The 16,689-nt window shown below is 48.3% G+C and overlaps 1 protein-coding gene across 19 annotated transcripts in view; it reads left to right on the top strand.

Annotated features, from left to right (window-relative positions):
* Positions 1-14,376, top strand: part of LOC110436757 (probable adenylate kinase 5, chloroplastic) — a 30,563-nt gene extending 16,187 nt beyond the window's left edge. For 3 of the 19 annotated variants that reach the window (XR_002454590.1, XR_002454591.1, XR_002454588.1), the window contains exons 8-20: positions 7,351-7,388; positions 7,500-7,625; positions 7,855-7,890; positions 7,981-8,061; positions 8,161-8,299; positions 10,121-10,200; positions 10,299-10,364; positions 11,013-11,520; positions 12,819-12,848; positions 12,934-13,043; positions 13,144-13,281; positions 13,946-13,975; positions 14,067-14,376. Coding sequence is in view for 8 of the 19 variants with exons in the window: in XM_021464214.1 (XP_021319889.1) it covers positions 7,321-7,388; positions 7,500-7,625; positions 7,855-7,890; positions 7,981-8,061; positions 8,161-8,299; positions 10,121-10,200; positions 10,299-10,364; positions 12,819-12,848; positions 12,934-13,043; positions 13,144-13,281; positions 13,946-13,975; positions 14,067-14,091 (929 nt within the window). In the remaining 11 variants the exon portion in view is untranslated. The other 16 variants (XR_002454587.1, XR_002454589.1, XR_002454585.1 and 13 more) reach the window with 13 other exon arrangements.

Raw genomic sequence — 16,689 nt, 5'->3', positions numbered from 1 at the left:
CGCATGTCTTGCCCTTACACCTCACAGCAAAATGGGAAAGCCGAGCGCATGATTCGCACCACCAACAATGTCACCCGAACCCTCCTCTTTCAGGCTTCCATGCCCCCTTCCTACTAGGCCGATGCTCTTGCCACTGCCACTCTCCTCCTCAATCGGCTCCCCACCAAAACCCTTAACATGAGCACCCCTCACTTTGCGCTTCATGGCACCCTTCCCTCTTACCATGACCTGCGCGCTTTCGGGTGCACCTGTTACCCCAACCTCACTGCCACTGCTGCCCACAAACTGGCTCCATGCTCAACTCTTTGTGTGTTCCTCGGCCATGCTCAACTCTTTGTGTGTTCCTCGGCTACTCGCCTGACCACAAGGGCTACTGGTGCCTAGATCTTGCCACCCATCGTGTCATCATCTCTCGCCATGTTGTTTTCGATGAAACAACATTCCCTTTTTCCCTCCGTCGGCCCATGCCTCCTTCTCAGGAGCTAGATTTTCTAACTAACGATGATCCCCTGCCAGTGCTACCCTTCCCTGCAGGTACACCCGGGCCTAACGGCCCATCGATGGCTGGACACGGCCACCCGGCGCCTCACTCGCCACCAGCGGGCTTTCCCGCACCTCAGCCGCGGATCGCCCCGGTACCTAGCTCGCATTCACATGGCATGTCCACTGCCACTCCTGCGTCGCCTCCAGATCATCAGGCGCCTCGCACGCCACCTTCCCAGTCACCGCCCTCGGTGCCCACGGCATCCCCGGCGCCCGCGGCGTCACCCCCGGCGCCCTCGGCGTCCACCTCAGTGGCACCCACACCGCCCGTGGCGCACTTGGCTCCTCGCTTCATCAAGCCGCCGGTTGTCCACGTCTACTCGAGGCGCCCCCACACCCAGCTCCTCGCCTGAGCTCGCTGCGGAGGGCCCTCTGCGCCGCTCCAGCATCGTCCCGTCTCCACTGCGCTACGTCAAGCACGGCCCTCCGGTTCCACCAACGGCTGTCCCCATCCCGCCGGTTGCCAACTCCCTTAGCATGGCAACCCGTGGGAAGTCAGGGTACCGCCAGCCTCGTCTTGCCCTGCACACCGAAGCGCTGGCTCCAGTTTCGCGCTCATGTCGTGATGCTCTTGCCAATCCTCACTGGCACCGAGCAATGGAAGAACATGCTGCCCTTCTGGACAACCACGCATGGGATCTTGTTCCTCGTCCGAACAAGGCCAATGTGGTCACTGGAAAGTGGATTTTCAAACATAAATTTCATGCTGATGGTTCCCTGGAAAGATACAAGGCTCGCTGGGTCCTTCACGGTTTCACCCAGCGTCCCGGTGTTGATTACGACGAGACTTTCAGCCCTGTAGTCAAACCAGCCACCGTCCGCACCGTCATTACCTTGGCGCACACTTGGAACTGGCCAATCCATCAACTTGATGTGAAGAATGCTCAGCCCACCGGGTTCGCTGATCCTGCTTTTCTAGATCACGTGTGCAAGCTCAGCAAGTCTCTGTACGGGCAGAAGCAAGTGCCCCGTGCCTGGTACAGTCGGTTTGCTGCCTATCTGTTCACCCTAGGGTTCACTGAAGCCATGTCAGACACCTCCTTGTTCATATACCATCGTGGAACTGAAACTGTCTACTTACTCCTATATGTGGATGACATTGTCCTCACCGCCTCCTCTCAGCAGCTCCTCCTCCGAGTGATTACTGCTCTGAAAAAAGAGTTTGTCATGAAGGACCTTGGCCCCCTACATCACTTCCTCGGCGTGGCAGTTCAGCGCCACAAGGACACTCTCACTCTCTCTCAGTGGCAATATACTCTGGACATCCTTGATCGACATGGCATGACCGGCTGCAACCCCTGCTCCACCCCTGTTGATACTTGCGCCAAGGTACCCGCCGATGCTGGCTCCCCGGTGGCTGATCCCACTGCCTATCGGAGTCTCGCCGGCGCCCTCCAGTACGTGACTTTTATTCGGCCCGACATTGCCTACGCTGTCCAACAGATTTGCCTCCACATGCATGACCCCCAATAAGCTCACCTGACTGCTGCCAAGCGGATTCTTCGATACCTGCAAGGCACCCTCAGCTACGGCCTGGTCATTCCCCGGTCCAATCCATCTCAGCTCGTCGTCTACACTGGTGCTGATTGGGATGGATGCCCGGACACTCGGCGCTCCACCTCCGGCTATGCGGTCTTCCTCGGCGGCAGTCTCATTTCCTGGTCATCTAAACAGCAGCCCACCGTCTCTCGGTCAAGTGCCGAAGCTGAGTACCGTGCTGTCGCCAACGGTGTTGCTGAAGCTTCCTGGCTGCATCAACTTCTACAGGAACTACAGCACCCCTTACAGACTGTCTCCCTCGTCTACTGCGACAACGTCCGCGCCGTCTACCTCTCTACCAACCCCGTGCAACATCAGCACACCAAGCACATGGAAATCGACCTCCACTTCGTGCGTGAAAAGGTCGCCATTGGTCCTGTCCGCGTCCTCCACGTTCCCACCACGTCACATTACGCCGATGCTTCACCATGGGGCTTCCTTCATCTGTCTTCAGCGAATTTCGCTCTAGTCTAAACGTTCGTTCCATCGACGTTCCAACTTCGGGGGGGGGGGGGGTTGTTAGAATTAGTTACTCCTTTATGTAATCTCTTAGCTTACTGTGTCGTCCGCTAGGCTGGACAGGCCCTTTCACACTCAGCTGGCCCCTTGGGCCACTCTCCCGTGCTCCCTAGTCCCTATATATATGTAAACCCTCTGTAATCCATCATTAAGTATTCAAGCCTGTTGGCTAATCAATCTATCAGTAACTATCACGTGCTACATAATAGTTATGGAATTATAATGGTACAATATCAAATGCTATATATAATAAGCTGCATTGCATGGAGATCCATCTAGGCTAGTGGTATATCACATGGTTGTGATGATTGTAAACAGGCAACTCAACAAGACAAAGTAGGTAGTAGAAATCGTTCAGTTTAAGTGATCCAACAAATAATATGGTATAGAGGATCCAATGGGTATTACGTCATAAGCACTTTGGGAGATAAAAAGCCAATAACTTTGGCGTTGTTAGAGAACTGTAATTCATTACTTAGGCCAACCCTAACCAGGGTGGCCATATAGTTAGGAATACATGGGCCTAGCCACATGGGCCTACATTACACATACTCTAACACCCACCCCCGCAGTCTGAACTGCCGGCGCAGCGGAGTTTGCAGACTGAACATGAAAAGAAGTACAACACACGAGGCCCCCCATAGACGCAACTAGCCACTGGTGATGTTGAGATTAGACGGAACTCGGTGAAGGTCGAGGACGGGAGACCCTTGGTGAAGATGTCGGCAACTGGGAGGTAGTCGGGACGTGGAGGACCCGAACATCGCCGATGGCGACCCGATCACGAACGAACTGTAGATCGATCTCCACATGCTTGGTCCTCTGGTGCTGCACCGGTTTGGTGGAGAGGTGCACCGCACTGACGTTGTCGCAGTAGACCAACGCGTTCCGTGAGAGAGGGCTATGGAGCTCCGCAAGGAGCTGCCGGAGCCAGGAAGCCTCAGCCACGCCATTAGCAACGGAGTGGTACTCCGCCTCGGCACTAGAGCGGGAGACGATCAACTAGCGCTTGGACGACTAGGACACCAGGTTGCCACCTAGGAAGACGGCGTAGCCGGAGGTAGAGCGGCGAGTGTCCGGGCACCCGGCCCAGTCGCCGTCAGTGTAGACGACGAGCTCAGTGGAGGACGACCGTCGGTGAAGGAGGAGACCGTAGTCGACGGTGCCGCGGAGGTAGCGAAGGATCCGCTTGAGAGTGGTAAGGTGTGCCTCCCGGGGATCATTCATATGGAGACATATCTGTTGAACTGCATAGGTGATGTCCGGCCAGGTGAAGGTGAGGTACTGAAGTGCACCGGCAAGACTCCGATAGGCAGTGGGATATGTCACTGGTGTACCCTCGTCCTCTGATAGTTTGCCCTGTGTGTCAACTGGAGTGGAGCAGGGCTTGCAGTCAGTCATCCCAGTTCGCTCCAGGATATCAAGAGTGTGGACACCCAAGCGAAAAAGTGGACGAGCGCGAGGAAATCATCAGACTTCGCACGTAAAAGAAAAGTCCAGGAATAATGTGGATAATCATCCACCACCACAAGATAGTACTTGTATCCAGAAATACTGATGACAGGAGATGTCCATAAGTCACAATGTACAAGGTCAAAAATGTGGGCCGCATGAGAAGAAGAACTATGAAAAGGAAGACGAACATGACGACCCAGTTGGTACGCATGACACATGCTGATCGTGAGCCCGAGTACAACGAATATCAGAACTATGACTAAGCTGCATCAAGGCATCACGTCCAGGATGGCTGAGACGCTGGTGCGAAGTAGTGGAAGTAGTTGTGGCGAAAGCAGCTAACAAAACTGGCGAAGGAGGCGAGGCAGACGCCAGAAAGCGAAGAGTGTAAAGAGGCCCCGTGCTGTCACAGCGGAGCAGAGGACGCCGGGAAGCCAAATCCTTCACAGTAAGAACAGAAGAGCCAAACTCCAGAGAACAAGAATTGTCAGCTGTAAAACGACAAATTGAAAGAAGGTTGTGAACCATAGAAGGAGCAACAAGAACATCAGGAAGATGAAAGGAACCATGGGGGCCGGCGGCACCCACAGATGTGATAGGAAGACAAGACCCATTTGTGACCATGATGGACGAAGGAAGAAAGGAAGATGGAGGGTGGACAGAAGAAAGGATACCAGGGTTAGGAGTGGTATGGTAAGTAGCCCCAGAGTCGGTGACCCACTCTGGCGCAACTGGTGGTGTCAGGGCCATGGTGCCGAAGGAGTGGGCCAAGGCCGCCTGGTCCCAGCCGGCAGGCCCGGGCAAGGCCGCGGGTGGAGTAGCCCACGGGGACGCGGGGAACGGGGCCGCCCACCGGGTCGCTGAGGGGAACCCCGGGGGAGCACCTGCGAGCATGGCCGCCGACGGGCGAGGCTCGCCACCGGAAGCCTGGAACGGCCACATGGAGATGCGCCCTGACCATGGGTTCTTGTCGGATGGCCAGGGTGCACCCTGTGGAGGTGTCGGTGCTGTGGTGCCCCCACGACCAACTCCATGGCCTCTGCCGCGGCGACGGCGGCCGCCACGGCCCCCCCATCCCCGCGCACCCCGGGAGGGAGAGGACCAAGGAGCGACAACTGTGGCGGAGCGGTCGAACGGGGTGGAGGAGTAGCGGCGTGGGCGGTCGAGGAGGATGAGGACTCTGGCGTGGAGGTCGAGGGGGCCTGAACTCCCTGCTGGAGCTCCTCCATGACGAGGTCGTCACGGATCTGCAGGAAGGTGGGGAAAGGCCGCTGACGAGTGATCCACGTCCGGAGGTGAGCGTAGCGAGCGCTGAGCCTGCAAGGACGTTGAGGACCAGGATACGGTCCTCCACGGGCTAGCCCAGATCGCCGAGGGAGTCCACCATGCCCTTCATCTGGCGGTAGAACTCGCTGACGGAGAGGTCGCCCTGGACGAACGTCCGGAAGCATGCATCGAGACGTAGAGCCCGAGCCTCATCATTACCCAGAAACTGGCCCTCGAGCGCCAGCCAGGCCCCGCAAGCGGTCGGAGTGTTGCGGACGAGGTCGTGGATGTCCAGGGATATCGTCCCCAAGATCCAGGAGAGGACGATGCTGTTGAGGTGCAGCCACGAGGCGGTCTGCGCCACGCCCACTGTGTCGAGGAGGACGTGGTCGTCGAGGGCGTAGCGGCGGTGGGTGAGGAGGAGCAGGTCCCACAACCGGCCATAGGAAGGCGACTCCGGCTCGAGGATGATCGGGACCAGGAGCCGAATGTTCTGGACCCCTCTAGCCTGGTAGTGAAGCTGGGTCACGAGTGGGTCGGCCGGGTCGTGCCAGAGGACCGCGGTGTTAGACACGCGGGAACCAGCCGATCCCGAGGACGTGGCCCCAACGTCGAGCGAGGCAGGTAGGCCGAGGAGCTGCTCCGCTTCGGCGATCTGGCGAGCCAAGGCATCATCCGCATCACGTTCGCGCTCCCAGGCGATGGCGGCCTCACGCACGCGGGCTATGCCCTCCGCAGCAGCAGCCCAGGCTGTGACGAGGGCGGCTGCGACGGCAGAGCGGGACGTGGGTGGGGGCGGAGCGGGGAAGGCAGCACCGGGGCAAGCGGCCGCTGCCTGGAGCAGATCGCCTGCGCCCGCGGCCTCCCTGGGTAGAGCAGCCGTGGCCAGGAGCGAGCTGCTGATGCCCACTGCTAGTGCAGGTGCAGGAGGCGCCCCTCCGGGCAGATCGGGCGCAGCCAGGTGCCTCCCGCCCAACTCTAGTGCAGGAGGCGCCCCTGCGGGCAGAGAAGGCGCAGGAGGAGGGAGAGTGGGCGCCGCCAGGGGCATCCCGAGGCCAGCTGCGGCGGTGGTGGCGGCGGCGCGGGCGTAGGCGGCGGCGGCGGCCGGATCCCTGACGGGCGTGCCCTGGAGAACGCTGTCATTGGCCCCCCAGCGTCGGCAGCGCCTGCTCCTGGCGCGGCACCCACCGATGCGTCCGCGGGCAGGGAGGCGGCGGCGCTGGCGGGTCCTGGTCTAGGAGCGGCCGTAATCTGTGCCCAAGTCGAGGTAGGGAGGGAGGGGAAGTGATGGAAGTAAGAGAGAGGAGGAGGTGGCCGGCCGGCCATGGCTGCCGGCAGCGGCGCGCCGGCCAGTGGCAACGGCGCCTGGAGAGGAGAGAGCAGGGAAGAGAAACCCTAGCCTACTGATACCATGTTAGAGAACTGTAATTCATTACTTAGGCCAACCCTAACCAGGGTGGCCATATAGTTAGAAATACATGGGCCTCATGGGCCTAGCCACATGGGCCTGCATTACACATACTCTAACAGGCGTCATCACATTAGCTCAAGCACAAAAAAAGAGTTGCAGTGCAAAAAGAGTTGGACCTGCCTAATATGAACTTGTCCCAAGGTGACCTTCTCATGGAAAAAGAGTTGGAGTGCAAAAACAGTTGGAAACATAAAAACTCAGTTAGCTCAAGCACGTGAAGTCTTGCATAGGCTTGAAATGGCCCAAGATAGGAGGGCTCTATCCGTAGCTCCCCCTTCTTCTGTTGTACAATTGTACGCTTTTCTCTTAATTAAATTAAATAAATCCTAACAGTATTTACTTTATAAAAAAGACTTTGGTGACATCTTTAGCTACTGTTTCATGGTATTGCACTTTAACTTTCCATTCTTTTTTGAACCCAATCACAGGAATTTTGAAACATTTTACTGATCAAGCATTATATTTTCAGGTCTAATTGTTTTTATTTTTCTAACAGTTACATTAACACACACTTCTATTATTCATAGGAAATGATCAAACCTTTTCATTTATTATAGGAAAACGACCAGATTCTGTGGATACAGTTTCAAAAAATGTATGCACAAGATAATACTTTAGTTTCATCTGACTTGTGCAAGAATTTTTAATGTGAACTACAAAGATTTGGATCTGTATGGTTCATATGCACCCTACGGCTGTTAACCAGGAATGGCGTGGAATTCCAACAAGGTTGAATAACATTCCACATTCTAGGGAAATTAGGGAATACTTCTACAACGATGTGGTAAAAGCTACAAAACTTGCTATTGAAGATAAAAAGACTCGGTTGCAGGTTGCTACTTATCTTTTTCATTTATGTTAATTTGTTTAAAAGATTATAATTACAGTAGGACATAACACACCTTGTGTTATTTATTTATTCAGTTTCTGTTGCATAGAGCTTCATGTGATTAATTCATGTAACTGAACAATCTAATTCTTATTTCAAGTTTGTCTACCTATTGTTTTTAAGAATAAACTGGTATATGCTAATCTCTGTCCTCACTTCCCCAAACATGCAGATAGATATCAATATTCCTGAGCTTAACCCTGAAGTGGTAAGAGTACACGTGGTTATTTATATATTTTGTATTGTCTGTCAGAAAACACTGCTGATTTTAACTGCAACCAAATTCTTTTATGGGTAGGATGTTTATCGCATAGGAACCCTTATGGAACTTGTAAGAGAACTTTCTCTATCCTTTGCTGACGATGGAAAACGTGTCAAGGTGATTATCCTTGCAACAAATGCGTATATTATTGCTCAGCCGTCCCCTCCTTTCTCCTCCCTTTGTAACAAAGTTACGTGACTAGTCACTTGATAGCAGGTCTGTGTTCAAGGCTCCATGGGGCAAGGTGCATTTGCTGGCATCCCACTCCAACTGGCAGGAATCAGAAAAATTTTGGAATTCATGGACTGGGGTGACTATGGGGCAAAGGGCACCTTCATTAATATTGGGGCACTAGGTCTGTTGCCCACTTATTCTATACTCAGATATTATCAATTATCAAATAAAATGAAGTATTGTAAATTTAGATTGAATCATCACGCTTGTGTACCTAGGTCACCTTCCACATGGAAGTCGAAAGTGACTTAAAAACCTTTTTTTCATACTTGCTTATCGGCCGAGATTGGGTTCAGGGCCTCCACTTTCTTCAGGACAGGTGGTTAGATGGTCTTTTGGTTGTAGAGTTCATGCCTAATCTCTTATTCACTGACAATTATGGGTATGGAACATAAGTGGTTGCAGAGAAGTATAGGAATCACACCACACACCCGGGTGCTGGATATAGACAGCCAGTCACAATACAATAGAGCCAACTAGGTGCCTTCAATATCTACCCTAACCTAAGTGCCACGACTCGCCACAAATTGTCTCCTCGTTCCATGGCGTGTGTCTTCCTTGGTTACCCTCCTTTACAGAGTAATTTGGCTGCATCATGGAATGAAACTCGTGACTTAGTAATATGGCGCAAGGCGCCTTGTTGGCCTCAAAGAGGCGCTTGATGGCGACCCAAAGCTCGCGCATGGTCTGGTCTGGTGCAGCAGTGAGGCCATGGACGTCGGACCCGACAGAGCCGAGGAGCGGACGCAGGAATCGACGATGACCCAAGCAGGGTCAGTAGGTCTAGCCTCCTCTGTGCCGTCAACATGCAGGAGGAGACCGAATTTCCCGTAGAGGGAGGTGAAGATCGGCGACCACTGATTGAAATTGGGGTGCTTCAGCTCCAGGGTCAGCAGAATATGGTTTTTGACAGAGATCGTCGCATAGGGGGCGACGAGGAGAGCTGGGGCAGAGGAGGTGGCAGGGGCTGCCGTGGTGGCAGAGGAGGTAGAGGAGGTCGACATGGCGACCTGGGAGGGGTGGTGCTACAGAGGGGAGGCGCGGCAACCTAGGAGGCAGAGGGGAGGCGCACAAATGGTGGGGAGGGAGGAAAACCTAAATCTCTGGTACCATGTAGAGAATCACCACACACCCAATGTGGGTGGGGAGCCTTTCATATATAGTGCCAATTAGGCATACATGGAAGGTACAAATACAGCAGGTTATCACCTGTACATGGAAACTAGGCTATACTTAGCAACTAGCTAATCTAGGGTGTCTCTCTAATTGATCCTAATATCTCGAATGGATCCTAATATATACATATCCTAATAATCAGCATAGGACATTTATCACCATTATGGCAGTACATGTGGATGACATAGTGATTACTGGAGATGATGCAGAGAAAAGCAAATGTTTACAGGAGAATCTAGGAAGAGCCTTAGGTAAGGACCACTTCGGTATTTCCTAGGAATTGAGATTGCTAGATCGCCTAAGGGGATTGTTCTCTCTCAAAGGAAATATGTTCTTGATTTGTTAGAAGAAACTGGAATGCTTGGGTGTTGGCCATGTAGCACTCCAATTGACAAAAATCATCAAATCAATGCCCGGTCTGGAGACTTTGTTAATAGAGAAACATATCAAAGATTGGTCGATTGATATACAAGGCCTGATATTTCCTATGCAGTGAGTGGTGAGCAAGTATATGCATGATATTTCCTTCTCTTAATGAAATACGTGCAATGCATGTTCTTGTTTTTAGGTTGAATCATCACCCATTGAATCTTGTGTTGAAATTAATATTATAATTTAATTTTTTTGTACAGTTGATTCTTCTAGGTACTAAATTATTGCTCAGAAGATATCATAGGATATAAAAATTTCTTGTTCCCCTCACATCATTTGTCTGTTTGGGAATCCTGATTTTTTAATACCATAATGTTTTTTACCGAAACTATAGGTGCTAGTGAGGTTGACAAAGAAGATGATATGTTTGTCCTCATTGCTCCGCAAAATGCTGTTGGAAACTGCATAATTGATGTAAATCTTCTATTTCCTGTTCCACTCCTGTTTTAAAAATACTTGTATAATATTCACCTCCTTGATCTTCATTGTCATTTTTTTAAAAACAATTGCAGGATATGAGAGCTATGACTGATGCTGCTGGTGACAGGCCTGTGATTCTTATAAATCCTCGCCTAAAGGTTTTCTTTTACAAATAAACTTATTTGATTTTTGGCTTTATTGCCTCCCTCTAATCAATGCTATCGTGCTTAGTCGAAAAAATCTTAACAGCCCAAGCGTGCCTGTTTGGTTGGATATTGGAGGTAGCAGTTCTGAAAATTTAAACTAATCCCAAGAGAGCCTCATTGTTGAAATATTGTGTAGTATGTAAGATACATTCATCTGATGAAACTGAGCTAAAATTTGTTGGAACCAAATCACAAGTTTGGGGCTAGATTTAGATTTCATTAACCAAATTTATTGAAATATTGTGTAGTATGTAAGATACATATAGGGTAGCATACTTGGTCCTTAAGAAAGGATTACAGTATATTCCAGAGATGCTAAAGTAGATGCTAAAGCAAGCGTTTTGGGGATGCGAGGTTCCTTTTGATATTGCTGAGCATTGTGCTAGCGAAGCGCGTCTACAATGGCGGCTGTGCCTTCATCTCCTTGTCACTTTGACTCCATGTCATGCGCTGGACGCGTTTCCTGAACTCCACGGCGGCCTCCTTGAGATCCCCTGTGGAGGTGGACATCTGCGGCATCCCCGCCAATGCCTGGGAACTGGCAACAGTGGAACTAATACTTTGTGATCACTGCTGGATTGCTGGCGTTCTTCCGGATAGGCTGGGCGTCGTGACGTGTTCAAAGTGGTGGCCTGGTTCTCGAACCTGGCCCTGATTCCGTCGGAGCTGGATCTTGTGATTGTGGAGTCATCAACGGAGGAAGAAGGCTCCAATCCTAGGATGCGTAGACTGGTCTACCCGATCTCGATTTCGGTCACCCCTGGTGGTCTGCAATCGGAGGCAGCGGAACCCCCTGTGGCTACTACAGCCAACTACTACAACATGTGGACTGGGTCCATCTATATGTGGCCTGGTCCCCGGGCTCCTACTCCTCATGCACCGGCGCCACCTATGCATCACGCCTATGTTGCTGGTCCACCCGCCCAATGGGCTGGCCACTAGGGCGTCCCTCCTCTCGCCCCTGTCCCAGCTCCACAATCTCCTCCACCTCTTGGTTGGGATCAGCAGGCCCTTGCAGCAAGCTTTGAGACTATGTCTCTTACTCAACCGCCACAGCGGGACTGGTACTTCGACAACGGTGCTACCAGCCACATGGCGTCCGACACTGGTATTCTCTCTTCCTTCTCCCCCCCTCCCGCTCATTCTCCCTCTTTTATTGTTGTTGGCAATGGCAATTTACTTCCTATCACTGCCACCGGCACCACTCACCTTCCTTACAATTTTAATCTAAACAACGTCCTTGTTTCCCCCGATCTCATTAAAACCTTGTTTCTGTCCGTCGTTTCGCCACTGACAATAACTGTTATGTGGAATTTGACCCTTTTGGTTGCTCTGTTAACGATCTTCCCACACGGTAATGGGATCGCTGCACAGGTAAGCAGTAAGCTTACCAGCACACCCACACACTCACTGTGGCTAGAGGTAGAAGAAGGGGTTGAGCTCAAGCACACACACACATAGCACAAGCACCAGCGCTGGCCAGAGCTCTGCTCTTTGGTTTGTGGCAACTGAACTGAAAAGTACATTACTAGGGCTGCTATTATATATACAAAGGGGTAGGTTCAGTTTGTGTATGAACTGAAGCTACTGAAGGTGGGCTGCTGTATTGCAGTCAAAGTCTACTATCCTAGCTGTAGGATAAGCCTGCAATACTTATTAGCTAAGGACACAATAGCCTACCAAAAATCTGTGTCCTCACTACTCCTAGTCAAGTGTTCCCACTACAGCTTGACTGCTGTTCAACCTTTCAAAGCTGGTCTTTAGTTTCACATTTCTAGTCACCTAGCTGCAGCCTTGACTGAAGATTGGTCTGCAGTTGCAGACTTCTTAGCAAGTCCAGCAGCAAATTATTCAACAGTAATTTGGGATGGAGGGAGTATTTGGTATCACTGGATTCATATTTGAAAATTTTTAATTTGATGTGAATGTCATAGTAGTTGTCACATGTCACATTTCTTTCTTGAACACGAGAGAATTCTGTATCATTTCATTAAGGAAAAAATGTGACACTGGAGGAGTAACATTTATGTTTTCTCAGTTTCCAATCTTAGTGGTTCAAAGTCCCATATTTCTGGATTATACATAAAGGCTACTGCTTTGAACCTTGATAGGGATGAAGCCCATCTTTGGTGCTTGGCTGGAGCCAAGGGATTAACCCTGCTCACAGCAAGAGGTGTTGTTTAGAGTGCCTTTGGTTCTGGGTCAGGTCTCACCTTTCTGTTTTCTGGTAATTAATTCCTGTTAGTTTATGTGTGTGTGTTTTTGGGTCTCTGTATGACTCTTATCCTTCTATTAATACTAGTCACAGAAAAAAATCCTTCTATTAACACAATGATACGCAACTCTCCTGCGTGTTCGAGAAAAAATTACTGGGTGCTAATTATGTCCCCAAATTTGCATTTCCAGGATATGCCTGGATCAAGTGGTGTGATGCAAGTAAGTTATTTTTTAACTTAATGTTAATCTTACCTTAGCTGCCAGTATTGACTATTGAGTTGGCTTCTTAATTTGTGATGATCAGACAATGGGAAGGGATATTAGGCTGAAGTATGCTGCATCATTCGAGACGTGCTATTCATTCCGGCTTCTCTACTATGCTGGTTCATTCTATCCTATTATGGGAGCTTTAAGGTTTGTTTAACCAACTTTTATTCTTCCAAATAGCATACTGTCTTGCTACTGCTTCTGTTTTGTTTCAACCATTACGATTTATATTAGCTTATTGTTTCAGGATGTCTTATCCAAATAGATATGAGATTTATCGAAGGGTTGACGAGCTCAATGGGAAAGAGAAGTATATTCTTATAGCCGAATTCACGAACAAGCCAACTCCTGATGATATTACCTGCGCTTTCACAGGACGGAAAAAGTAAGACTGGGAACACTTAATATTTATTTTTTTCACTTCGATAGTGTGTGTGGGGGGTGGGGGGGTGGGGGTATGAAGTGAAATGAGCTACTGAATTTCCAGCCATGGGGCAATGAGAAAGTGGCGGGCACCACGTGACGTGGCCATGCCCATGCTATGCCTAACACTTATGAATCAGACTTGTCTAACAGCTTGTCTAACACTTATGAATCAGACTACACATGCAATTTCCCTTGTATCATCGTAACAAGGTGTCCACATTGAGTTTCTATATGGTTCAATTGCTGGCAAATCTACACACACTTTTGTGTATTGTCACGGACCATTTTCTGTTTACTGAGTTTTATCTTATTGCAGCTCATCTCATAACAAGAGTACTGCTATATACCTATATCTATACTCAAAATAATCTTTCATGTAGTGCTATCATACTACTTAGGGTTCAGGAGCTCTGGTTTAGTTGAATATTATCTCACATGAATTGTTTTCAAGACTCACAAGGAAATGGCCCTTCATAAAAGAATTGCTTTCACAAATTTTGGAGTAGTGCACTGAGAAAAAGAACATATCATGCTGGCAATGGCCATCTATTAGGGAGATGGTTCTGGATACCTTTTCAACACTGTAAAATAAGTTGGAATAATTTTTCTTATATTTGATGCAGGGAAGAAGAAAAGACACCTTCTGGATTCTGGTAACTTATGCCGCTATTTTTGTTTCTCTATTCAAATATAACTTTTTTCCAGTATGAAAATGGGATACTGAACTGTTCAATCACTGTGTAGGGGTTTCTTAAATGGTATATTTTAAGGCAAGCGATCTACTGTATGACGATGCAATCCTTCTTGGTATATTTTATCAGGTTAAAACAGAAGAATCAAATTTAGAAAGTTTTCTATTTGCAAGATGATATATCACTTATGAAAAGCTCTGATTCGTTGGTTTAGCATGTGTTTGCCCCATTCTGCCTTTGTTTAGTGCAGCGCCTATTTCCCCCATTCCTTAGATTCTCCACCATATCTATATATACTGATTTAATGCTTGAAATGCTTATTGGAGTTATAAAAGGTTCTGCTGAGACTTTTCCTTGGGTCAGCTTATTGTCTAATAGTAGCAACATACTCCATCCAGTCCCAAATATAGATAGATCCATGCCTTCTCTGGAAACACGAAATCCCATGAAAACTCCAATGCAATTTTTTTTGCTTCGTTGTTGCATGTCTACCCTTACCTAAATGCAAAATAATCAATGTATTACACTTACCAGCCATCTTTGACTCCAGCAAATTATTGATTAGAAATATAGTCATTATACCCGTCAGCTTGGTTCTTGGGCCCAAGTTGACTGGAGGGGACTTTAGAGGTTGAACGGCTGCTATCTAAATTTTGCATGTCATTGAGCATGTGAATCAATATTCTCATGTTTGACAGTTCTAACTTGAGGACCTTTCAATTGAAGTGACTCTAGATCAATTCAATAATTGTCACTTTTCTGGTAGATTTTGTACCCTCTAAATAATAACCTTGGTTAGCTCATGATCATCTAATTTGCAAGCTTCAACTCAAGTATTTGCAAGCCATCAAATAATCCAATAAAATACCACAACTAAAATATGATACTTGTATGTTGTAGCACATTTGGACTTCACTATCTTGTCATGACATTGGGTTTGGATGTGCACTAGGCTTCAATACTTGATTCAATCATATGATGAACAATTATAGGATCAATTGAATCAAGCCTCCAATGCTGATGGTACCTACATAGATTCATCCACTTTTTGATGGTACCCAAACTAGTTTGGGTCCTCTCAAGTTAGGTGCAACATACTTAGGCATAGCCTTAGTATGAATAGTGGGATGTTTTGTAATAGTAACCATAGAGGAACCATCATCATCCTTTCTAAGCATATTATGATTATTAATTGAAATAGGCTTAGAATTCTCACCTAGGGGACATGAATGCGCCATGTGTCCCCTTTCCCGGCATAAGTAGCAACTTCTTTTGGATTGAGCCTTTTCTTCCTTGCTCGTATGTTGCTTCTCATTGCCTTGCCTCTTAAGAGTTGCTTGAGCCTTTTTCTCAAGCTTGGTAGGACACCTCGAGGCAAAGATTCCATTATCCTTGCTCATCATCTTGGCATCTTGGATTTGCATTGGATGCCTTGCTCTTCCACCTCTTCTTGTTTTCTTCTTCTTCATCATCAAGTCATCACCGTGATGGTTGAACTTGACTTGAGCTTGGGGCTTCTTTTCTTGCTCTACTTGTGGCTTTGGTTGAGGCTCTTCTTGTTGCTTCACCAATTGCTTGGTTGGGCATATTGAGGTGAGATGACCCCAAGTGCGGCACTTAAAGCACTTGACATGCTTTAGCCTCTCTTCTTCTTTCATCGTCTTGAGCTTCTCCTTGTTTGGGCAACCATTAGCAAGATGTCCCATTTCATGGCACCGATAGCACATGAAATGAGAGAGCTTCTCTCTTTCTTGTTTCTTCATCTCTTATCTTGCTTTCTTCCGCCCTTTGTCATCTTCTTCTTGAAGCCAAAGCCACATTTGTCACCATAATTGCTTTGAGTCTTCGATATATGCTCAAAGGTGACTTTTGAGCTTTAGCACCTCTCCAACTTGTTTCTCAAATTCTTCACTTCACTTTTGAGCTTATTGTTCTCCTTCAAAAGGTTAGTCTCACAAGACATAGAAGTAGAACAAGCATCTAATTGTGAAGAACATTGCATAGATAATAAATCATCACAAGAGGTGGATACATGCTTCTTGCCTACATCACAAGGATTAGTAACAATATGTGATAGATCATTTGACCCAAATGATGAGCTTTCACTAGTTTTAGTTTCTTCATTAGAAAGCCTCTTAGTGAGAAAAGCATGATCTAGTATTAAGTTATCATGAGCAACACTAAGTTCCACATGAGCCAATGTGAAAAAGTAATAACATAGAGTAGATGCTTTTGTTGTTCACATGTGGTCTTTAGAAATGAGTTTTCATTTTCAAATTTCAAAGTTTTAGCTTTCTCATTTTCTAAAGACATGGCCATGCTAGCAAGTCTACTAACCAGCTCATCATATGAGACAACATGATCAACCACATTAGCATTATATACCTTGGTGTCACCTTGTGACATTAAGCTATGTGGTGTAGTGGATGGGCTTGTAGTAGCATCATAGTCATGGCTTGAGCATTAACCATCATCTTCACCATCAAGTGTGCATGAAGTAGTATCATCATTTGCCTCACTTGTGACATCATCATCAATCTTGTAAAGTGAGCTTGTGGTTGACTGATCGTCATCATCACTTAACCATGAGGTGGAGCAATCCTCCACAACCACGGTGTTGTGGTCATGCTCAACATCCTCATGTGCCTCCACCTTTGGCACATCATCATCATCAT

Source organism: Sorghum bicolor, chromosome 7, assembly GCF_000003195.3.
Source record: "Sorghum bicolor cultivar BTx623 chromosome 7, Sorghum_bicolor_NCBIv3, whole genome shotgun sequence".
In the NCBI taxonomy this organism is placed as follows: domain Eukaryota; kingdom Viridiplantae; phylum Streptophyta; class Magnoliopsida; order Poales; family Poaceae; genus Sorghum; species Sorghum bicolor.
This window is presented reverse-complemented; position numbering and strand designations above follow the sequence as displayed.